The 24,626-nt window shown below is 47.1% G+C and overlaps 2 protein-coding genes across 2 annotated transcripts in view; both read left to right on the forward strand.

Annotated features, from left to right (window-relative positions):
* Positions 1-23,477, forward strand: part of LOC128343837 (zinc finger protein 850-like) — a 39,785-nt gene extending 16,308 nt beyond the window's left edge. The window contains exons 5-15 of the mRNA XM_053293273.1: positions 461-593; positions 819-904; positions 1,116-1,242; positions 2,811-4,805; positions 5,237-5,431; positions 5,988-6,077; positions 14,441-14,907; positions 16,299-16,431; positions 16,657-16,742; positions 16,954-17,080; positions 18,649-23,477. Coding sequence (XP_053149248.1) covers positions 461-593; positions 819-904; positions 1,116-1,242; positions 2,811-4,805; positions 5,237-5,431; positions 5,988-6,077; positions 14,441-14,907; positions 16,299-16,431; positions 16,657-16,742; positions 16,954-17,080; positions 18,649-20,177 — 4,968 coding nt within the window. The 3' untranslated portion in view covers positions 20,178-23,477. The remainder of the gene's footprint in view (positions 1-460; positions 594-818; positions 905-1,115; positions 1,243-2,810; positions 4,806-5,236; positions 5,432-5,987; positions 6,078-14,440; positions 14,908-16,298; positions 16,432-16,656; positions 16,743-16,953; positions 17,081-18,648) is intronic.
* LOC128343319 (zinc finger protein 32-like) lies at positions 20,626-23,477 on the forward strand. Its single transcript, XM_053292192.1, has one exon. The coding sequence runs from the start codon at positions 20,626-20,628 to the stop codon at positions 21,241-21,243; it is 618 nt and encodes a 205-aa protein (XP_053148167.1). The 3' UTR covers positions 21,244-23,477.
* Positions 23,478-24,626: the final 1,149 nt, after the last annotated feature.

Here is a 24,626-nt window from a genome sequence, read left to right on the forward strand (position 1 = left end):
ACGGGATGCTTTCCCCAGAGATGCCAGATTGATTCGCATCTGATGTCTCTCTAGTACCCAGAGAAAACATCCCTTTTTATTTCCTCTGGCTGTTCAAAAACATCTTCTGAGGATGTTGTTCTTCATCCAGCTGCCTGATGGGCACTTTATCTTCTCTTGCTTTCTGTCAGAGCCGCTCAACTTCTCCCTCCTGCCGGAGTTGGCCTACAGCTCCCATAATCCCTGGCTATTGGCCACTGTGGCTGGGGGTTATGGGAGTTGTAGTCCGAAAACAGTTTGGGGGAGGCTAAGTTGAGCAGGCCTGCTTCAGGTCTTTATTATTCTTAGTTTTCTTGTCCTTTTTAATATCTTTGTAATGTCTGCCCTGAGGGGATTTCTACCAGAGTTGCGTGATGTCTATATAATACCAATAAATGCTCCATTCCCTTTCTTCATCCCTCTTCCCTTTTTCCTCTTCCAGGCACTGGGTATGTTAGCCAAGATGGCCACTGATCCTCTGCAGGCAGAGAAGGCTCCATCAGACACCAGGCACAGTCTGCTCTTCAGGGGAATCGTACGGGAGGAGGAGGGGGATGGAGGAACCACCTCACTGGGTAAGGATGGATGTGGAGTATTTCATCTTGGCCCTCTCCTGAAAACCCTGGAGTGCTTTTATGTTCCCTTTAAGTCTCTGTTCAAGAGAGGCTTTTCTCTAGGTTCTCTTCTTTTTCCAGTAACTTCACACTGAGACTCCAAAAAACGTTCTTGGGACAGATACTCCAGTCACTGCAATGCAAAATGCCAAAAGCATAAAAGACATTTCTTTTTTTACCTCACAGGCTGTGAAATGTCCCTCAACATTCTCTCTAGGCCTTCTCCTCTTGTTGGTGGAGAGGAAGGTGTTGCTGTGCAGTCACCGGATCAGGTAGGGGAAGCATCATGGAAGCAAGAGGAAGGCCTCACCTGTCTCTGGGTGGGGATAAAGCCCTCTCCTTCCCTTTTCTCTGTTGATCAAGTATGCTCCCTTTGAAGACAAAAGTTGCCGCTAATGCAACTTTGGAAGATCCTTTAGGAACATCCAGCCATCTCTTTTCTGACAATATCCAGGTACAGAAACTGCTTTCTTCATCTTTCAGGGACCCATGTCCTTTGAAGAGGTGGCTGTGTGTTTCTCCGAGGAGGAGTGGGCTCTGCTGGATCCTGGCCAAAGGGCTCTGCACAGGGAAGTCATGGAGGAGACTTCTGGGCATCTGGCCTGGCTGGGTAAGGCTCCCTCTTTCCCTTGGGGGATGGATGTGGAAGGCAGGAATTGCTGCTATTACTGGTGCATGTCAATGCTTTGTGAGGATGTCATGGAGGATGTCAGCAGCTGATTCCTCTACTAGACCTCCTTCCTGGGACTCTTTCCAGTCCTGGTGAGGACCAATTAAAAGCCTCTGCCACCCCTACTTGGCCCTTTTCGTGGCTGTGGTCAGGAGAACAGTTTTGACAGGATGAATTGGGCTCTCTGAAGATTTGTTCTAGTTGGAACCTTTCCAGTCCTGAAATATGAGCTCACCTCTTGGTCACAAGATAGAGAAGATCCATTTATTGAGGTCTCCAAGGAAGAAGAGAGATCAGCAGGTAGCTGCTTTGCTGTGTGTGCACAAAACCAGTGAACCACTGGTGTACAAAACTGGTGCACAAAACCAGTTTTCCCGGTTCAGCTGGAGGTTAAACTGTACTCTAAGCCGGTGCCCTCCTTCGTGTATCAGTTCCATTGAACCGTTTCCAAGTGCTTCGTCCAAGGGGATTAATTTGAACCCAACCCCCTCTCAAGCGGCCAGGGGTTTCGGCTCGATAACGAACTGAACTGTTAGGGAAGGTTCAGTCTGTTATCAAGCCATCAAGACAAACCAGATCGATCTTAAACTGGTTTATTTCAAAATCTGTTCGCATATCCCGAATGGTCCATGCCTCCCCAGTGGTCAGAGTAGTCTTCAGTTCACCCATCATTTTTCTCCAGGCAAAGAGCAGTGGGCAAAGTCTGGCTCAGAGCTGCCCTTTTGGCACAAAGGCTGCTTGCCACAAGGGAGAACAGCTCGAGTGTCAAGGCCATCTCAGAAATGAGCTTCCAGTCAGCACATGGGCACCATTATTAGTGATCAGGAAGCCCCTGCAGAAGAGTGGCTACCCGGAGAGCCTTTCCTCCACTGGGCGTCTGATGACTGCCAACTGCTCCTCCGATGTGTGCTTAGTGGCCAGAGGCTCTACACGCAGCAGCAGAAGATGCAGCTCTGTCTCCTTTAGGTCTTTCCTTCCAGCTCTTTAGGATGATTCTCTCCCATCTCACACCCTTGAGTCCTGCCAGGGGAGACAGCGAAGGAATAACTGCAGAGATTGGCACACAGAACATACGAAGCTGCCTTTGACTGAGTCAGGCCACTGGTCCATCTAGCTCAGGATTGTCTACCTAGACGGGCAGTGGCTTCTCCAAGGTGGCAGGCAGGAGCCCTCTCTGGAGATACTACCAGGGAGGGAACTTGGAACCTTCTTCATGCAAGAATGCAGAGGCTCTTCCCAGAGCGGTCCCATCACAGTGAGGTAAGGGAGCAGGTTAAAAGGACTGGAAAATGGTATTCCGCCTGAGGGAAATGCCTCTGGAATACCACATCCTTTGGAGCATGTAGCTGGGCTTAGTTCTAATCAACAGACGCTGCTTATCACATGGCGGGATTTGCCCCTGCACTTCATCTTTTCCTTGGTTTGTACTGCAATGCTGTTAATTGGGTTTGTTTCTTGAGTTGAGGCTCTGTTCCTTCCTCACCAATTTTTTCTTTTTATGCCTGTAGGTAATCGTTGGAAGAACAGAAAAAAGGGGAAAGTGCAGAGAAGAAGAACTAGAGAAAAAGAGAAGAAGAATTGGGCGGCTTCTGAAGGGACAGACTTCCATGCAATTCCAGCTGAAGATAAGACTAGTAAGCGTACTCTAAGTGGAAGCATCTCAACTAATAAATCACACCTCGGTCCACATCACAGCATCCCTACAAGAATGACAGCATATCAATGCACAGTGTGTGGGAACGACTTCAGGAATTGGTTGGACTTGTATGAACATCAAAAAACCCATACAGGAGAAAAACTATGCTTGGGGTGTGGAAAGAGATTCAGTCGTGACACTGCCCTTGCTGTCCATCAGTGCGTCTGCCAAGGAGATACATGCTCTAAATACAGAAAGAGCTCCAATGGCAGAGATAAGATTCCTTCCCATCAAAGTTGCGATAGAGGACAGAAACCATATGCATGCTCAGAGTGTGGGAAGCGCTTCAGGCATAAATACGAACTTTCTATCCATCAAAGAATCCACACAGGGGAGAAACCATATACGTGCTCAGAGTGTGGAAAGCGCTTCAGTGAAAAAGGAAGTCTTTCCGCCCATCAAAGAATCCACACAGGGGAGAAACCATATGCGTGCTCAGAGTGTGGGAAGAGCTTCAGTTGGAAATCAAATCTTTCTGTCCATCAAAGAATCCACACAGGGGAGAAACCACATATGTGCTCAGAGTGTGGAAAGCGCTTCAGTGAAAAAAAAAGTCTTTCTGCCCACCAAAGAATCCACACAGGGGAGAAACCACATACGTGCTCAGAGTGTGGAAAGCGCTTCAGTGAAAAAAAAAGTCTTTCTGCCCATCAACGAATCCACACAGGGGAGAAACCATATGCATGCTCAGAGTGTGGGAAGAGCTTCAGTTGGAAATCAGATCTTTCTGTCCATCAAAGAATCCACACAGGGGAGAAACCACATATGTGCTCAGAGTGTGGAAAGCGCTTCAGTGAAAAAAAAAGTCTTTCTGCCCATCAAAGAATCCACACAGGGGAGAAACCATGTGCGTGCTCAGAGTGTGGAAAGAGCTTCAGTCATAAATACGAACTTTCTGCCCATCAACGAATCCACACAGGGGAGAAACCATATACGTGCTCAGAGTGTGGAAAGCGCTTCAGTGGAAAAAAAAGTCTTTCTGCCCATCAAAGAATCCACACAGGGGAGAACCCATATGCGTGCTTAGAGTGTGGGAAGAGCTTCAGTTCGAAATCAAATCTTTCTGTCCATCAAAGAATCCACACAGGGGAAAAACCATATACATGCTCAGAGTGCGGAAAGAGCTTCCGTGACAAGGGCAGTCTTTCTGCTCATCACAGAATCCACACAGGGGAGAAACCATATGCGTGCTCAGAGTGTGGAAAGCGCTTCAGTGACAAGGGCAGTCTTTCTGCCCATCAAAGAATCCACACAGGGGTGAAACCATATGCGTGCTCAGAGTGTGGGAAGAGCTTCAGTTGGAAATCAAATCTTTCTGTCCATCAAAGAATCCACACAGGGGAGAAACCATATGCGTGCTCAGAGTGTGGAAAGAGCTTCGTTCAGAAGTCCAGCCTTTCTGAACATCAAAGAATCCACACAGGGGAGAAACCATATGCGTGCTCAGAGTGTGGAAAGAGCTTCCGTGACAAGGGCAGTCTTTCTGCCCATCACAGAATCCACACAGGGGAGAAACCATTTGCGTGCTCAGAGTGTGGGAAGAGCTTCAACCGGAAGCACATACTTTGTGCCCATCAAAGAATCCACACAGGGGAGAAACCATATGCCTGCTCTGAGTGTGGAAAGAGTTTCCGTGACAAGGGCAGTCTTTCTGCCCATCAAAGAATCCACACGGGGAGAAACCATATGCGTGCTCAGAGTGTGGGAAGAGCTTCAGAAGGATGTCAAATCTTTCTGTCCATCAAAGACTCCCCAAATAAAAACAAGTCCCCTGTGTCAGAGAAGAGTATATGTTTGTGGTATGCTGACTGAATCTATGCAAAATACTACAGATATAACCCAATATTGGGAAATAAGTTACCCCTGAAAATACCATGCTCCATGTAGTATGGACAAAAACTTTAAATATATGAACCAAAACCAAATAAAATTGTTACCACACTGTAAGTGATAATAAGAAATTATGTATAAACATCAAACAAAGATTCTAATAGTAACCAATGAAAAATGACCAATACCCAAACAAACACATATCAGAAAAAATGTGTTAATGAATAACGACAATATGATGCCAAAGGCTGATGTCCATGATAGTCCATACTAACTAATAATAACAGACACAGAAATGTTGGGAAGATAAATGCATGCTGAATGAATGACTTCTTCAAACATATCACTCTGTGCTGTGTCCAAATAACTCCTCCACCGACATGGGTGTGTTGAGATATCAAATGCCAGTCGATGGAAAGGCCTACCAATGCCTCAAATGCTGGCAGATGGCAACGGATGAAAGTGCCAAAATTAGTGCCCGACAGGGCAGTCTTTCTGCCCATCAAAGACTCCACACACAGGAGAAACCATATACGTGCTCAGAGTGTGGGAAGAGTTTGAGTTGTAAGGGTAATCTTTCTGTCCATCAAAAAATCCACACAGGTGAGAAACCTTATATGTGCTCCGAGTGTGGAAAGAGCTCCATTTGATGTCATATCTTTCTCTCCATCAAAGATTTCACAAAGGGGAGAAACCATCTACATGCTCAAAGTGTGGAATGAGCTTCAGGCAGAAGGGGAATCTTTCTGTCCATCAAAAAGTCCACGCAGGAGAGTGTAGTGAGGAGCCTGCTGGCACTGATAGAGTTAACAGGAAAAGAACCCATGACCTTTGACAGACTTGCAACCCTAGGGCCTGACCAATCAACCAGGGAGGCAGGACTAGAGGGTAAGGATGTTCACCAACCAGTTGGGCTGTCTTTTTCTGGGTTGCCAAACCGGTTTGGAGGTGCAGCGTTTGGACCGGTTTGGCAGCGGGGGTTACCTTTTAAGGAGTAGTGCAGGTGCCGTTACGACCCCTCCCCGGCAGTGCCACCAAAACCACTGGCGTAAGGCTGCAAGAAGTTATGCAGTAGCCCCATTCCACCGGCTTCGGTGGCAGTGCTGGTAGGGGATATGCGGCAGAAAGGGGGTAACGGCACCCTCTTTACTCCTTAAAGGCAAGTCCTCTGCCGCCAAACACTCTGTCCGACAGTTCGTGCACATCCCTACTTTGGGGCTGCTGGGTAGAAGAAATGGGAATTGCCCAGGTGAGAGTGGAAGGATGGAGGCTGACCACATTCCATCTCAGTGAATCTGGAGAAATTAGTGAAGCAGATTTGCAGGGGCTTGGATTTCGCCAGGGCTTTGGGGAGATTCAGGGGGCAGAAAGCCAAGATTGTGGAGGTGTCCAGCGACTCCTCTTGTGTGATTAGTTTGGATCAGTTCAAGTTTTGACTCCTGAGGATGTATGTATTAGTTATTATTTATTTGATTTGTATACCACCCTTCCAAAATGGCTCAGGGCGGTTTACAGTTAGACCACTAAAACAGTAAAGAGCTAAAACAAATTAAAAACAAAATAACAATTAACAGTTTAAAGACACTTTAAAAGAACAATTAAACAATTACAGTGATTAAAAACCCAGAAATCGGGTTTTTAATTTTAAAATAAACCAGATATTAAAACCTCAAATTTAGGAAACTGAGGAAGCTTGGGTGAAAAGATGGGGTTTCAGGTGTTTTTTGAAAATTGCCAGAGATGGGGAGGATTGTATCTCAGCAGGGAGCGCATTACACAATCTCGGGGCAGCGACCGAGAAGGCCCGTCTCTGTGTAGCCACCAAACAAGCTGGCGGTAACTGGAGACGGACCTCCTCAGATGACCTCAGAGGGCAGTGGGGCTCATAATAAAGAAGACTCTCTCTTAGATACCCAGGGCCTAAGCCGTTTAGGGCTTTGTAAATTATAATTAGCACTTGGTATTTTGTCCGGGAACCTATTAGCAGCCCGTGTAACTCCATCAGTAAAGGAGTAACATGGTCTCTCCGAGATGACCCAGAGACCAACCTGGCTGCCGCGTTTTGAACCAACTGGAGTTTCTGCACTACGTACAAAGGCAGCCCCACGTAGAGCATTTTACAAAAGTCAAGTCTGGAGGTTACCAACATACGTACCATAGTTTTGAGGTCATTGATCTCGAGAAACGGGCGCAGCTGGCGTATCAGCCGAAGCTGATAGATAGCACTCCTGGGCACCGCCTCAACCTGAGAGACCAGGGAGAGGTGTGAATCCAGAAGTACTCACAGACTGTGAACCTTTCTATCAGCGCTTTCTATCAGCTTCGATTGATACGCCAGCTGCGTCCGTTTCTTGAGGTTCATAATCTCAAAACAGTAGTACGCTTTCTGGTAACCTCCAGACTTGATTACTGCAATGCGCTCTATGTGGGGCTGCCTTTGTAAATAGTCCGGAAACTACAATTAGTATAAAATGCGGCTGCCAGGTTGGTCTCTGGGTCATATATTACAGGAGTTGCACTGGCTTCCAATAAGTTTCTGGGCAAAATACAAAGTGCTGGTTATAACCTATAAAGCCCTAAACAACTTAGGCCCACGGTACTTAAGAGAGCGTCTTCTTCTGCATGATCCACTATGTACATAAGGGGAGGATTGTCTGTGGCTACCTTCATGTTGTCTGGTGGCCACCCAGGGACAGGCCTTCTCTGTTGTCGCCCCGAGCCTTTGGAAGGCACTTCCCGTGGGAATTAGAATCTCCCTATCTCTCGTGGCTTTTAAAAAGTGTCTAAAGACTCATCTTTTTACCCAGGCCTAAGTTTTGGATTGTTTATTGACTTGTTTTAAACTGTTTTTAGTATTTAATTGATTTTAATATTTTGTTCTTGTTTGTTGTGAACCGCCCTGAGACCTTGGGTTAGGGCGGTATAAAAATGCGCTAAATAAATAAATAAACAAACATCCAAACCAGTATATTGCAGTGGCTCCCTTCAAGTACAGCAAGTCACAGGAGCAAAAGGAGGTGATTCTTCTGTTGGATCCAGTTGGAGGGCTTCCACAGCATGACCTAATTGTTTAGGAAAACATGGTTTGTGCTGGTGGGTCCACAACCTCTGTCCCCCTCACAGGCTCACCATTCGACCACAAGGAGGCATCGGTAACAGAGGCAGATCCTAACATGCATTGGCTCCTGGAAGGGGCCGATAGCACGAGAGGCGCCATCAAGGCAATTCTAGTTTCCTTGTCCTTGTGGAATTAGTACCGGAAGTAGCAGCACAAAGATAAATTCTCTCCCGGATGATCTGTCTTCAACTTGGCCTTTAAGGTCGCTCAGTGGTGCATTCATTGCTGTTGTAATCGAGTCCATCCACCTTGCTGCTTGTCGTCCTCTTCTCTTTCCTTCAACTTTTCCCAGCATTATGGACTTCTCAAGGGAGCTGGGTTTTCACATAATGTGTCCAAAGTATGATAGTTTGAGCCTGGTCATTTGTGCCTTGAGTGAAAAATCTGGATTGATTTATTCTATATTCCATTTGTTTGTTTTCCTGTTTGTCCATGGTATGCTCAAAAGTCTTCTCCAACACCCAAGTTCAAAAGTCTCAATGCTTTTTCTATCTTGCTTCTTCAAAGTCTAGCTTTCACATCCATAGATTGTCACAGAAAAAACCATTGTCCCAACCATACTAATATTTGTAGGTATAGACACATCATGGCATCTAAATAACTTTGTAAACCGCCTAGAGATTTTAATACTAGGTGGTATATAAACTTAATAATAAATAAATATAAATAAATAAATATCCTTTCCAAGGCCTTCATTGCAATCCTACCAAGTGCTAGTCTGTGATGTATTTCTTGACTGCTGGATCCTTTACTGTTGACGGTCGATCCTAAAAGGCAGAAGCCATCCACCACTTCAATGTCTTCATTGTCAATTCTGAGGCTGGTTGCTGTATCTGTTGTTATTAGTTTAGTCTTCTTTACATTTAGGGGCCAACCTGGTATGTATTACCGAGACTTGGTTGGGGGAGGCTAGTGGTTCAGTTTGGTCCCAGCTTCTCCCTCCAGGATATTCTGTATATGTGCAGGTGAGGGGACGTGGGCGGGGAGATGGGATGGCTGTGGTCTATAAGGATAACATCTCCCTTACCAGGGTCCCTGTCAGGGTATCGGACCATATTGAATGTGTGTACTTGAGTTTGGGGACCGGGGATAGATTTGGACATCTGTTGGTGTACCGATCGCTCCGCTGCCCAGTGGAATCCCTTACTGAGCTCACAGACTTGGTCGCGGAACACGCGTTGGAGTCTCCCAGACTCTTGGTGCTGGGGGACTTCAATGTTCATTTTGGAACCAATCTGTCCGGGGTAGCTCAGGAGTTCATAGCGGCCATGACAACTATGGGCCTATCCCAAGTGGTCTCTGGACCGACACACATTGCAGGTCACACGCTTGATTGGGTCTTTTACTCTGATCAGGGTGATCACTCCTGTGATTTCCCCATTGTCATGGACGGACCACCATCTGGTTAAGGTTGGACTTACAATCACTTCCCAGCTCTGCAGGGGCGAGGGGCCCAATGGAATCTACTAAGATTCCAAGAAGCCTTGGAGGGATTTAATGTTGGCTTTGCTAGTGATCCCGTCGTTCCAATTCTCAACCAGGGCATCAACTTGCTCACCAGGGCAGTAGACACTATTGCTCCCAAGCGTCCCCTCCGACCCGCTTCAGATTTGGCCCCTTGGTATATGGAAGATCTACAGGGGCTGAAACGGCAAGGTCGGCAACTGGAGTGCAAGTGGAGGAAAACTCAACTCGAATCGGACAGATTGAGACATAGAGTACATCTAAAGATCTATGCTCAGGCAATACGTGTGGCATAGAGGCGGTTCTTTTCTGTCCGAATTGACTCTGCGAGTTCACATCCCGCGGAGTTGTTCAGGGTTGTGAGGGGATTAGTATCTGCCTCCACTCCCTTGAACCAGAATTTGGAGTCATCAGTTACCTGCTGTGATGCGTTTAAAGAGTTTTTCGCACATAAAATCTCTCGGATTCAGGCCGACCTATATGGAGACTCCACAATTAATGTGATGTCTGAGCTGGAGGTGCCCAACAACTCCTCTTATGTGATTCGACTGGATTGGTTTCAGTTTGTGATTCCTGAGGAAGTGGACAAGCTGCTTGGAGCGGTGAAGCCTACCACTTGTTCTCTTGACCCTTGTCCAACATGGCTTGTTTGATCTAGCAGGGAGGTTGTTGTAAACAGCCTGGTGGAAATAATAAATGCTTCTCTGAAGGAGGGCAGGATGGCTCCTTGTCTTAAGGAGGCAATCATTAGATCTCTTCTAAAGAAGCCTGCATTAGATCCCTCAGAGTTGAGCAATTATAGGCATATTTCCAGCCTCCCATGGCTGAGCAAGGTAATTGAGAGGGTGGTCGCCAGGCGGTCTTGGAGGAAACCGATTATCCAGACCCATTTCAAACAGGTTTTCGGGCGGGTTATGGGGTGGAGACTGCTTTGGTCGGCCTGATGGATGATCTCCAATTGCAATTGACAGAGGAAGTGTGACTCTGTTGGTCCTTTTGGGTCTCTCGGTGGCTTTCGATACTATAGGCCACAGTATCCTTCTGGAACGTCTGAGGGTGTTGGGGGTGGGGGGCACTGTTTTACAGTGGTTCCGCTCCTACCTCTCGGACAGATTCCAGATGGTGTCGATTGGAGACTGTTGCTCTTCAAAATCTGAGCTTAAGTATGGTGTCCCTCAAGGCTCTGTACTTTCTCCAATGCTTTTTAACATCTACATGAAACCACTGGGAGAGATCATCAGGGGATTTGGAGCTGGGTGTTACCAGTATGCTGATGACACCCAGATCTACTTCTCCATGTCAACTTCTTCAGGAGTTGGCATATCCTCCCTAAATGCCTGCCTGGAAACAGTAATGGGCTGGATGAGGGAGAATAAACTGAAGCTGAATCCAGATAAGATGGAGGAACTTATTTTCCTGGGTAAGAACTCTAGAGACAATTTTGATCTCCTGTTCTAGACGGGGTCACAATTCCCCAAAAGGAACAGGTTTGCAGTCTGGGAGTACTTCTGGATTCACACCTCTCCTTGGTTTCTCAGGTTGAGGCGGTGGCCAGGGGTGCTTTCTATCAGCTTCGGCTGATACGCCAGCAGCGCCCGTTTCTCAAGATCAATGACCTCAAAACTATGGTACATCTGTTGGTAACCTCCAGACTTGACTTTTGTAACGTGCTCTACGTGGGGCTGCCTTTGTACGTAGTGCAGAAACTTCAGTTGGTTCAGAACGCAGCAGCCAAGCTGGTCTCTAGGTCATCTCGGAGAGACCATGTTACTTCTTTACTGATGGAGTTACATGGGCTGCCAATAGGTTCCCGGACAATATACAAAGTGCTAGTTATAACTTACAAAGCCCTAAACGGCTTAGGCCCTGGGTATATAAGAGAGCGCCTTCTTTATTATGATCCCCACCGCCCATTGAGGTCATTTGAGGAGGTCCGATCTCCAGTTACTGCCAACTCGTTTGGTGGCTACTCAGAGACGGGCCTTCTTGGTCGCTTCCCCAAGATTGTGGTATGTGCTCCCTGATGGGATACGATCCTCCTCATCTCTGGCAGTTTTCAAAAAAAACACCTGAAACCCCATCTTTTCACCCAAGCTTTCTCAGCTTCCTAATTTTGGAGGTTTTAATATCTGGTTTATTTTAAAATTAAAAACCCAATTTTGGGGTTTTTAATCACTAATTGTTTAATTGTTTTAAAATGTGTTTAAATTGCTAATTGTTATATTGTTTTTTAATTTGTTTTAGCTCTTTACTGTTTTAGTGGCTTATTTTAATTGTAAACTGCCCTGAGCCATTTTGAAAGGGCAGTATATAAATCAAATAAATAAATAAATAAATAAATAAACAAAAAAAAAAGATAAAATATTTATTTATTTAATTTATACCCCCCTTCGTCCTCCAAGGAGCCCAGAGCGGTGTACTACATATGTTTTATGTATTTTATGTATTTACTGTTGTTTCTTTTTCTTTTTGTATTTATGCTGGCCTTGGGCCGAAATAAACAGATACATACCCTGTTTCCCCGAAAGTAAGACCTAGCAGTAATTTCTGATGTACCGCTAATTGCCCTAGTCCTTTTGGGGGGGCTAAAATTAATATAAGACACTTATTTATACCCCCCCTTTGTCCTCCAATTAAACATATGTTTAATGTATTTTATGTATTTACTGTTGTTGTTTCTTTCTCTTTTTGTATTTATGCTGGCCATGGGCCAAAATAAACAGATACATACATACTTGAGTTTCTTCTCACAACAACCCTGTGAAGTAGGATTAGGCTGAGAGCGAAGTGACTGGCCCAGAGTCACCCAGCTAGTTTCATGGCTGAATGGGGATTTGAACTCAGGTCTCCCGGCTCCTAGTCCAGCACTCTACCCACTATACCATGCTGGCTCTTTAGTTTTAGTTTTTAGTCTGGTTTCAGTTTAGTTTTTAGTTTGGCTCTTTAAATTTAGTCGTAGTCCCAGTTTTTCATTGTTCTTCTTTACTTTTATTACTAGAGCTTGCTGCAGTCAGTTTCTAGACCTCAGTCTTGTTTATTTTTCTATGTAAACGGCTTTGGGTCTGCTCCTCCCTAACACGCCCTCCTCCCCAAGAGATACGCCTACCACTTCTTGGCCTCCAACCCAGCCAGTCATAAATTTTCTCACTCCACACATGTACACTGGGCTCAATGCAAACAAGTGAGGAGGGTGCCAAGTGAGTCTGCTGCTGTCCAGAGGAACAGGTTATTGGTCTGGCAGGAACAGGGGAGGAAAGACTCCCCCTCATCCTAGTACTGGGTAGGATGACCAGCCTCTGAGATCGGCCCCACCCACCCACCCACCCACCCCCAATCTGCCACCTCTCCATTAGCAGCTCTTCCTGCCTTTGGCTGTCCCCATTTCCTTGTTTGAGTCTCTGAGCAAATCATACATGTACTTTGCGGGCTCCTGATCCTTTGGAGGAATGTTAATATAGGAGTGAATGTGTGCGTCGGCGTGGAGGTGGGGGCATCAAAAGTGGTGGAATTTTAAAGTTATATATAACAGTTCTTATTATAGAACCATTTTAATTACTGTGTTTTCAACTTTTAAAATTGCTTTTAATTGCTGTCTGTTTTTTTAAAAAATCTCTGAATTTACCTAAGCCGCCTGGATATGTGTCATATTGTATGTTTTTTAACTTTTGTAAACCGCCTTGGGATTGTTTTTAATGAAAGGCGGTATATAAATTAAGGATTTTTTAAAAATCTGTGTATTTTTAAAGCATATCATAAATCGAATAAATAAATAATAAGGGTTCCTTTCCCACCAGAAAGGAGCAGAGCAAGAAACAATTCTGAAAACTCGCAGCTCCTTGCATCTTCGAGGCGCCTCTCCAGGAAATCTGGAAGCTCTGCTCTCCCTTTACGGCTTAGAGCTGGGCTGAGAAAACCTGGCCCTCCAGCTGTCATTGAACTACAACTCCCGTCATCCCCGGCCGCCTCTCTAGGAATCTGGAAGCTCTGCTCTCTCTGCCCAGCAAGCCACGAGGGAAATCGCTCCTCTTCAGAGGAAGGAGGAAGTAGCAGAGGAAGGCGTGTGCTTAGGGTAGGGAGATCCTTGCAGAAAGAGGGATCCAGTAGGGGTGGAAAGAGGCATATCCCGGGGCCCCCCACACCCTTCCCCCCTCACCCCCCACTCCCACCCTCCGGCCCTGCACTTTCCTTCCCTGGGAGCCAGGCCCCTTCCACGTGCACTTTGCACCCCCCCTCGGAAGGTTGGGGGGAGCGGCTGACGCTGCAGGTGAGAGAGGCAGGCGGAGGGGCCGGTGGGGAGCGGGATCCTCCTCCACCTGCTTCTGGGCTAGCCTGGGGCGTGGCGGGGGAGGGGGGGCCCTGCCGACCCCTTGGATACTGGCGGCCTCCCTCTGTCTGGCCGCAGGATACACGCTGGCAAGTCCCCTTCCGCAGCTCCCGCTGACCCCCGCCTGGCAGGACCCGTCAAGGCAGTGCGTCCCGGCAATGGAAGTAGGATGGGGGTGGGGTGGGGTGGGGTGGGGATCAGGGCCCTCCTCCGCTGCCCCCAGACACTTGGCCCTAATAAAGTACATCCACCCCTGCAGGCCGAGTCCCCTCCCTCTCACCTGCTGTCCCCTGGACTCCCTTCAGTCTTTTAATGCTTTCGAAGGAATTCAAAATTATCTTCGTTTTTGAAGCCATTAATCGCCTCCCCCTCCGCTTTGCACTAAAAACGAAAAGGGAAGGGAGGAACTTCCATGCCAGCTAGTTACTAAAAAGGGGGATTTCATTAAAAGATTCGTTAAAGGAAACAGAAGAAGAAGTGTTTGTCTCTAGATTGATGAATCTGACCAATCAAAGTGAAGTTGTGACATAAAATGTGTGTTGATTGGTGCTTCTCTCTGATTCACAGGATACTCTCCCTGCCTGCCAGTTCTCAATTAAAAGCAAAATTTTGCAGATAAATTAAGTGCTTATTTAGAGAGAGAGAGAGAAATAACTTGATAAGAAAGACTCTTTGGCCATATGAGACTAACTGCTGTTCTAAGAAGATCTTATGGCTGCATTGGAAGTTTCATTTGAGATCAAAGACAAACATGGAATTGCAAAGCCCAGTAATGAATCAGGGGCAGGAGCAGAAAAAGACCCCCAGAGCATTCAGGCTGGGAGTGGCAGGGAATTCTGGGAAAGAATGGTGCAAAAGATCCTGAAAGGAGACCCCACCAGCACCGATGTTGAATGCCAGAGACTCAGGCAGTTCCCCTACCAGGAGGCTGAAGGACCCCGAGACCTTTGCAGCAGACTCCACACCCGTTGCCATCAGTGGCTGAAGCCAGAAAAGCACACCAAAGCTCAGATGCTGGACCTGGTGATCCTGGAGCAGTTCCTGACTGTCCTGCCCCCGGAGATGGAGAGCTGGGTCAGAGAATGCAGAGCGGAGACCAGTTCCCAGGCGGTGGCCCTGGCAGAAGGTTTCCTCCTGAGCCAGGCAGAGGAGAAGAGGCAGGAGGAGCAGCAGGTGAGAAGCAAGGCCGTTTTATCCAGGTAGTTTCAGGGGGCTGAGATCCCTTAGGATTATGCCACCAGTTGCCAAGTAGGGTCCTCTTGCAAGCAGAGCCAGAGTCCTTTTCTTCCTCTCTTTCCAAAGTTCAGTGCTTTACAGTCAGTCAAACTGCTATGCTAGCAATGGAACTGCAGAAAGAGCAAATACCGCATGCAGGAGCGACACCAGCTTCTGCCCTCCTGCCTCTTCGCTGGCTGGGAGGTTTTACGAGTGTTCTGGGATGTCCTCCTTTTTACTGCCAGGGCTGGATTTGTATCCCAATCCACTAGTCCTCATGCACCTTCCCTTGAACCAGGCACAGGTGGCTGATGGGAGGTGGTTTCACCTTAAGGGCGAGGGAGGTGCACTTACCCCTCCCTCCGCTTTTCCCACACGAACGCCTGGTATTTTACACATCCCGTTTCCTCTTCAGCCGGATTAGCTGGTGTGATGTGTGGTGGTGTGAGTGTGTGCGTGCACCAGCTACTTCTGGACGAAGAGGAAAAGGGTCAGCAGGAAACTACACTGCTGCCCTGTAGGAGGTGAAAGATAGCAGGCACCAGTTGAGGGGGGAAGCGGAGGGAGGAGGTAAGTGCAGCCTCCCTCGCCCTTAAAGAGACAGCCCCCCCCCGACTCCGCTTTCGGACTTCGAACCCGCCCAGTGTTCGAACCACTTCGGAGGCTTGTAAAAAGGCCTCTGAACTGGTCCGTGCACATCCCTCCGAGTGGGTTGCAAAGCTTCCAGGGCAGACTGCCTGCCCAGCCTGGCTTCAGCCTCTGCTGCCGAGAGGAGAGGGCCTCCAGATCCCCTCACAGAGGGATCCTCTCCCTCCTAGGAAGTCCAGCATCTCCTCCAAATTTCTTATGCTGCCCCCAGGAGGATCTTCTCAGCTGTGAGTCTCCTGCTACGGGATGCTTTCCCCAGAGATGCCAGATTGATTCGCATCTGATGTCTCTTTAGTACCCAGAGAAAACACCGCTTTTTATTTCCTCTGGCTGTTCAAAAACATCTTCTGAGGATGTTGTTCTTCATCCAGCTGCCTGATGGGCACTTTATCTTCTCTTGCTTTCTGTCAGAGCCGCTCAACTTCTCCCTCCTGCTGGAGTTGGCCTACAGCTCCCATAATCCCTGGCTATTGGCCACTGTGGCTGGGGGTTATGGGAGTTGTAGTCCGAAAACAGTTCGGGGGAGGCTAAGTTGAGCAGGCCTGCTTTAGGTCTTTATTATTCTTAGTTTTCTTGTCCTTTTTAATATCTTTGTAATGTCTGCCCTGAGGGGATTTCTACCAGAGTTGCGTGATGTCTATATAATACCAATAAATGCTCCATTCCCTTTCTTCATCCCTCTTCCCTTTTTCCTCTTCCAGGCACTGGGTATGTTAGCCAAGATGGCCACTGATCCTCTGCAGGCAGAGAAGGCTCCATCAGACACCAGGCACAGTCTGCTCTTCAGGGGAATCGTACGGGAGGAGGAGGGGGATGGAGGAACCACCTCACTGGGTAAGGATGGATGTGGAGTATTTCATCTTGGCCCACTCCTGAAAACCCTGGAGTGCTTTTATGTTCCCTTTAAGTCTCTGTTCAAGAGACGCTTTTCTCTAGGTTCTCTTCTTTTTCCAGTAACTTCACACTGAGACTCCAAAAAATGTTCTTGGGACAGATACTCCAGTCACTGCAATGCAAAATGCCAAAAGCATAAAAGACATTTCTTTTTTTACCTCACAGGCTGTGAAATGTCCCTCAACATTCTCTCTAGGCCTTCTCCTCTTGTTGGTGGAGAGGAAGGTGTTGCTGTGCAGTCACCGGATCAGGTAGGGGAAGCATCATGGAAGGAAGAGGAAGGCCTCACCTGTCTCTGGGTGGGAATAAAGCCCTCTCCTTCCCTTTTCTCTGTTGATCAAGTATGCTCCCTTTGAAGACAAAAGTTGCCCCTAATGCAACTTTGGAAGATCCTTTAGGAACATCCAGCCATCTCTTTTCTGACAATATCCAGGTACAGAAACTGCTTTCTTCATCTTTCAGGGACCCGTGTCCTTTGAAGAGGTGGCTGTGTGTTTCTCCGAGGAGGAGTGGGCTCTGCTGGATCCTGGCCAAAGGGCTCTGCACAGGGAAATCATGGAGGAGACTTCTGGGCATCTGGCCTGGCTGGGTAAGGCTCCCTCTTTCCCTTGGCGGATGGATGTGGAAGGCAGGAATTGCTGCCATTGCTGGTGCATATCAATGCTTTGTGAGGATGTCATGGAGGATGTCAGCAGCTGATTCCTCTACTAGACCTCCTTCCTGGGACTCTTTCCAATCCTGGTGAGGACCAATTAAAAGCCTCTGCCACCCCTACTTGGCCCTTTTCGTGGCTGTGGTCAGGAGAACAGTTTTGACAGGATGAATTGGGCTCTCTGAAGATTTGTTCTAGTTGGAACCTTTCCAGTTCTGAAATATGAGCTCACCTCTTGGTCACAAGATAGAGAAGATCCATTTATTGAGGTCTCCAAGGAAGAAGAGAGATCAGCAGGTAGCTGCTTTGCTGTGTGTGCACAAAACCAGTGAACCACTGGTGTACAAAACTGGTGCACAAAACCAGTTTTCCCGGTTCAGCTGGAGGTTAAACTGTACTCTAAGCTGGTGCCCTCCTTCGTGTATCAGTTCCATTGAACCGTTTCCAAGTGCTTCGTCCAAGGGGATTAATTTGAACCCAACCCCCTCTCAAGCGGCCAGGGGTTTCGGCTCGATAACGAACTGAACTGTTAGGGAAGGTTCAGTCTGTTATCAAGCCATCAAACCAAACCAGATCCATCTTTAACTGGTTTATTTCAAAATCTGTTCGCATATCCCTAATGGTCCATGCCTCCCCAGTGGTCAGAGTAGTCTTGAGTTCACCCATCATTTTTCTCCAGGCAAAGAGCAGTGGGCAAAGTCTGGCTCAGAGCTGCCCTTTTGGCACAAAGGCTGTTTGCCACAAGGGAGAACAGCTCGAGTGTCAAGGCCATCTCAGAAATGAGCTTCCAGTCAGCACATGGGCACCATTATTAGTGATCAGGAAGCCCCTGCAGAAGAGTGGCTACCCGGAGAGCCTTTCCTCCACTGGGCGTCTGATGACTGCCAACTGCTCCTCCGATGTGTGCTTAGTGGCCAGAGGCTCTACATGCAGCAGCAGAAGATGCAGCTCTGTCTCCTTTAGGTCTTTCCTTCCAGCTCTTTAGGATGATTCTCTCCCGTCTCACACCCTTGAGTCCTGCCAGGGGAGACAGCGAAGGAATAACTGCAGAGATTGGCACACAGAACATATGAAGCTGCCTTTGACTGAGTCAGGCCACTGGTCCATCTAGCTCAGGATTGTCTACCTAGACGGGCAGTGGCTTCTCCAAGGTGGCAGGCAGGAGCCCTCTCTGGAGATACTACCAGGGAGGGAACTTGGAACCTTCTTCATGCAAGAATGCAGAGGCTCTTCCCAGAGCGGCCCCATCACAGTGAGGTAAGGGAGCAGGTTAAAAGGACTGGAAAATGGTATTCCGCCTGAGGGAAATGCCTCTGGAATACCACATCCTTTGGAGCATGTAGCTGGGCTTAGTTCTAATCAACAGACGCTGCTTATCACATGGCGGGATTTGCCCCTGCACTTCATCTTTTCCTTGGTTTGTACTGCAATGCTGTTAATTGGGTTTGTTTCTTGAGTTGAGGCTCTGTTCCTTCCTCACCAAATTTTTCTTTTTATGCCTGCAGGTAATCGGAGGACGAACAGAAAAAAGGGGCAAATGCTGAGAAGAAGAACTAGAGAAAAAGAGAAGAAGAATTGGGCGGCTTCTGAAGGGACAGACTTCCATGCAATTCCAGCTGAAGATAAGACTAGTAAGCGTACTCTAAGTGGAAGCATCTCAACTAATAAATCACACCTCGGTCCACATCACAGCATCCCTACAAGAGTGAAAGCATATCAATGCACAGTGTGTGGGAACGACTTCAGGAATTGGTTGAACTTGTATGAGCATCAAAAAACCCATACAGGAGAGAAACTATGCTTGGAGTGTGGAAAGAAATTCAGTCGTGACACTGCTCTTGCTGTCCATCAGTGCGTCTGCCAAGGAGATACATCCTCCAAATACAGAAAGAGCTTGAATGGCAGAGCTGAGCTTCCTTCCCATCAAGGTGGCCACACAGGAGAGAAACCCTATACATGCTCAGAGTGTGGAAAGAGCTTCAGTCAGAAGTCACACCTTTCTGTCCATCAAAGAATCCACACAGGGGAGAAACCATATACATGCTCAGAGTGTGGAAAGCGCTTCAGTGAAAAAGGAAGTCTTTCTGCCCATCAAAGAATCCACGCAGGGGAGAAACCATATGCGTGCTCAGAGTGTGGGAAGAGCTTCAGTTGGAAATCAAATCTTTCTGTCCATCAAAGAATCCACACAGGAGAGAAAGCGTATACGTGCTCAGAGTGTGGGAAGAGCTTCAGTAGAAAAGGAAGTATTTCTGCCCATCAAAGAATTCACACAGGGGAGAAACCATATGCGTGCTCAGAGTGTGGGAAGAGCTTCAGTTGGAAATCAAATCTTTCTGTCCATCAAAGAATCCACACAGGGGAGAAACCCTATGCATGCTTAGAGTGTGGAAAGAGCTTCAGTGAAAAAGGAAGTCTTTCTGCCCACGAAGGAATCCACACAGGGGAGAAACCATATGCGTGCTCAGAGTGTGGAAAGAGCTTCGTTCAGAAGTCCAATCTTTCTGAACATCAAAGAATCCACACAGGGGAGAAACCATATGCGTGCTCAGAGTGTGGAAAGAGCTTCCGTGACAAGGGCAGTCTTTCTGCCCATCACAGAATCCACACAGGGGAGAAACCATATGCGTGCTTAGAGTGTGGGAAGAGCTTCAACCGGAAGTACATACTTTGTGCCCATCAAAGAATCCACACAGGGGAGAAACCATATACCTGCTCTGAGTGTGGAAAGAGTTTCCGTGACAAGGGCAGTCTTTCTGCCCATCAAAGAATCCACACAGGGGAGAAACCATTTGTGTGCTCAGAGTGTGGAAAGAGCTTCAGTCGGAAGTACAAGCTTTCTATCCATCAAAGAATCCACACAGGGGAGAAACCATATGCATGCTCAGAGTGTGGAAAGAGCTTCAGTCAGAAGTACAAGCTTTCTATCCATCAAAGAATCCACACAGGGGAGAAACCATATTTGTGCTCAGAGTGTGGGAAGAGCTTCAGAAGGAAATCAAATCTTTCTGTCCATCAAAGACTGCACAAATAAAAACAAATCCCCTGTGTCAGACAAGAGTATATGTTTGCGGTATGCTGACTGAATCTATGCAAAATACTACACACATAACCCAATATTGGGAAATAGGTTACCCCTGGAAATACCATGCTCCATGTAATATGGACAAAAACTTTTAATATAGGAACCAAAACCAAATAAAATGGTTACAACACTAAGTGATAATAATAAATTATGTATAAACATCAAACAAAGATTCTAATAGTAACCAATGAAAAATGACCAATACCCAAACAAACACATATCAGAAAAAATGTGTTAATGAATAACGACAATATGATGCCAAAGGCTGATGTCCATGATAGTCCATACTAACTAATAATAACAGACACAGAAATGTTGGGAAGATAAATGCATGCTGAATGAATGACTTCTTCAAACATATCACTCTGTGCTGTGTCCAAATAACTCCTCCACCGACATGGGTGTGTTGAGATATCAAATGCCAGTCGATGGAAAGGCCTACCAATGCCTCAAATGCTGGCAGATGGCAACGGATGAAAGTGCCAAAATTAGTGCCCGACAGGGCAGTCTTTCTGCCCATCAAAGACTCCACACACAGGAGAAACCATATACGTGCTCAGAGTGTGGGAAGAGTTTGAGTTGTAAGGGTAATCTTTCTGTCCATCAAAAAATCCACACAGGGGAGAAACCTTATATGTGCTCCGAGTGTGGAAAGAGCTTCAGTTGGAAGTCATATCTTTCTCTCCATCAAAGATTTCACAAAGGGGAGAAACCATCTACATGCTCAAAGTGTGGAATGAGCTTCAGGCAGAAGGGGAATCTTTCTGTCCATCAAAAAGTCCACGCAGGAGAGTGTAGTGAGGAACCTGCTGGCACTGATAGAGTTAACAGAAAAGTACCCATGACCTTTGACAGACTGGCAACCCTGGGGCCTGACCAATCAACCAGGCAGGCAGGACTAGAGGGTAAGGATGTGCATGAACCAGTTGGGCTGTCTTTTTCTGGGCTGCCAAACCGGTTTGGAGGTCCATTGTTTGGACTGGTTTGGCAGCAGGTGTTATCTTTTAAGGAGTAGTGCAGGTGCCGTTACGACCCCTCCCCGGCAGTGCTACCAAAACCACTGGCGTAGGGCTGCAAGAAGGTATGCAGTAGCCCCATTCCACTGGCTTCGGTGGCAGTGCTTCAGTGATGGAAGTATGTTTTCTTTCCATTAAAGTCGCCACACAGGGGAGAAACCATATTCGTGTTCAGAGTGTGGAAACAACTTCAGACGAAAAGCCAGTCTTTTTGCCCATCAAAGAATCCACACGGGGGAACCATATACGTGCTCAGAGTGTGGAAAGAGCTTCAGTGAGAACAGCAGTCTCTCTGCCCATCAAAGACTACACTCAGGGGAGAAACCATATACGTGCTCAGTGTGGAAGGAGCTTTAGACGGAAGGACTATCTTTCTGTGCATCAAATAATCCACACAGGGGAGAAGCCATATACGTGCTCAAGGTGTGGAAAGAGCTTCAGTGAGAAGGGCAATCTTTCTGCCCATCAAAAAATCCACACAGGGGAGAAACCATATATGTGCTCACAGTGTGGGAAGACCTTCAGTCAGAAGCACTATCTTTCTGCCCATCAAAGAATCCATACGGGGTGTGTGTGTGTGTGGAACCATATACGTGCTCAGAGTGTGGAAAGAGGTTAAGCTTCTCCACAAGCCTTACTATCCATAACAGAATCCACACAGGGGAGAAACCTTATACATGCTCAGAGTGTGGAAAGAGCTTTAGTCAGAAGGGCCATCTGTCTGCCCATCAAAGACTACACACAGGGGAGAAACGATATGTTTGCTCAGAGTGTGGAAAGGGCTTCAGTTGCAAGAGCAGTCTTTTTGCCCATCAAAAAATCCACACAGGGGGAAAACCATATACCTGCTTAGAGTGTGGAAAGAGCTTCAGTGAGAAGGGCAGGCTTTCTTTCCATCAAAGAATCCATGCAGGGGAGAAACTATATACATCCTCAGAGTGTGGAAAGAGCTTCAGTCAGAAGGATAATCTTTCTGCCCATCAAAGAATCCACACAGAAGAGAAACAATATACTTGCGCAGAGTGTGGGAAGAGCTTCATTCAAAAAGCCAATTTTTCCACCCATGAAAAAATCCACACAAGGGAGAAACCTTATACTTGCTCAGAGTTTGGAAAGAGTTTTCTGTCCATCAAAGAATCCATGCAGGGGAGAAACCATTTATGTGCTCTAAGTGAAGAAAGAGCTTCAGTTGGAAACCAAGCCTTTTTTCCCATCAAAGAAACCACACAGAGGAGAAACCATATAGGTGCTTAGAGTGTGGAAAGAGCTTCAGTCAGACGGATAAGCTTTCTGTCCATCAAATAATCCAGACAAGGGAGAAACTATAAACGTGCTCAGAATGTGGACAGAACTTTGGCCAGAAGAGCTACCTTTCTTCCCATCAAAGAATCTACACAGGAGAGTGTAGTGAGCCACTTGCCAGCACTGATGGAGTTAACAGGAAAGGAACCCATGCCCTTGACTGACAGACTGGCAACCCTAACTCTTGACCAAACAGTCAACCAGGTGGGCAGGACTAGATGGTAGGAATGTGCACAAACTGGTTTGGCAGTACTTTATCAGACCGCTGAACCGGTTCAGAGGTACCTTGTCATGACCAGTTCGGTGGGGGTGGGATGTTACCTTTTAAGGAATAGTGAGAGTTCCCCTGCCGTTAACCCTCCTCTTACGATGTTTTCCATGGTTGCAGCAGCAGCACCAGTGGGGAAGTGGTGGTGTTGGGAGGGTAATGGCACCCTCCCTACTCCTTAAAGGTAACCACCAAACTGTCCACCCGATGGTTCGTGCACATCCCTACTAGAGGGCTGCTGGGTAGAAAAAAAGGGAGTTGCTCAGATGAGAAAGGAATGATGGAGGCTCACCACATTTTATCTCAGTGAGTCTGCAGAAGGTTGTGAGACAGATTTTCAGGGGCTTGGATCCTGCCAGGGATTTGGGGGGATTCAAGGGGCGGAAAGCCAGGGTGTGCCTTTCAGAAGTTAGTGCAGGAGGAAGTATTGTTAGTAAGACTTACGTCAGAAGTTATTTTACTTTGTGTCTGTTGCTGTGCATTTCCTAAATATCTGTTCCTTGTAAATGAATAACTAAGATTAACTACATGCCACCTACGAAAAGATCTGCTCTTTTTAAATATTCTTGTAACCAAGCTAAGCATTTCTAAGTGCAACCAAAAAGCTGAAACCTAAGCATCCCTAGTTTGTAGCAATACAAGTTTTCTATCTGTTTTTACAAACCCTCACAGAGTGTTTAATTCTTGATGGAAGTGGGGGAGAGGGGAAGCCTCTAGTAAGGATGCGCATGGAACCGCAGTGGGGCAGTTCGAAGGCAGCAGGGGTGCTGCTTTAAGAGCGGGGAAGGTGCGCTCCCCCCCCACCGCCGCTTTCCCCCCACTGGCATCCTTTGTTAAGAAAGCTGATCAAGGCGGCAGTGTACCTCCTTGCGCCCATGTCGCCAGCGAGCACAAAGGCGTTAGGGAGTTCCGGCCCATATCCAAGCAACAGGGTGGCAGGGAGGTATGCTGCCACCTTGATCAGCTTTCTTAACAAAGGTTGCCAGCGGGGGGAAAGCAGCGGGAGGGGTAAGTGCACCCTCCCCCGCTCTTAAAGTGGCAACCCCAAGGGCCCCCAACTGGCGGAACCGCCAGTTCTTCGAACCGGTTCTGTGCACATCCCAAGCCTCTAGTGCAATCTGTCTCCAAACCAGGACACCTATTTTTGTACACTGACCAGAGCATTCAGTTAGGGCAGTTTATCGATGAAATAAATAAATAAATAGATAGATAAATAAATAGTGTTGTTAGCTCACCATGTGCAGGCATACACATATACATACGTGTTAGCAAGGGGAAGTAATGTTTGAAATGAGGATTTTTAATCACTCTGTTAAGAAAGTTTGGTGGCAGCAATTTAAACTAACAGAGACTCTTTATTTACCTTTTGTCTTAAAAATTAAAGATTAAACTGCCAGTCAGCTTCTCAGATTGCAGGGTGGGGTGACTCAGCTGATAAAGCCTCGCTCCTGAGTAGCTGGCCAAGATCGGTCAGTGGATTGATTCTTTATAGAGAGAAACTCTATATATGTTCAGCGTATGGAAGGAGCTGCAGTTAGAAGGGTAGGATTTCTGTCCATCAAAATATCCACACAACCAAGAAACTGTATACATGCTCAGTGTGCAAAGAGCTTCAGTCAGAAAGACAATCTTTCTGTCCACCGAATAATCCATACAGGAGAGACACCATATACATGCTCAAAGTGTGGAAACAGTTTAATTAAGAAGGCCAACTTTTCTGCCTGCCACGAACAGCATCCTGCCCTCCCAGTATGGACCCTGTTTGAGAGAGGTGTTGATGAAACTCTTCAGGACTTCCTGGCTAACCACTTC

The sequence above is a fragment of the Hemicordylus capensis genome, chromosome 2 (genome assembly GCF_027244095.1).
Source record: "Hemicordylus capensis ecotype Gifberg chromosome 2, rHemCap1.1.pri, whole genome shotgun sequence".
Lineage (NCBI taxonomy): Eukaryota > Metazoa > Chordata > Lepidosauria > Squamata > Cordylidae > Hemicordylus > Hemicordylus capensis.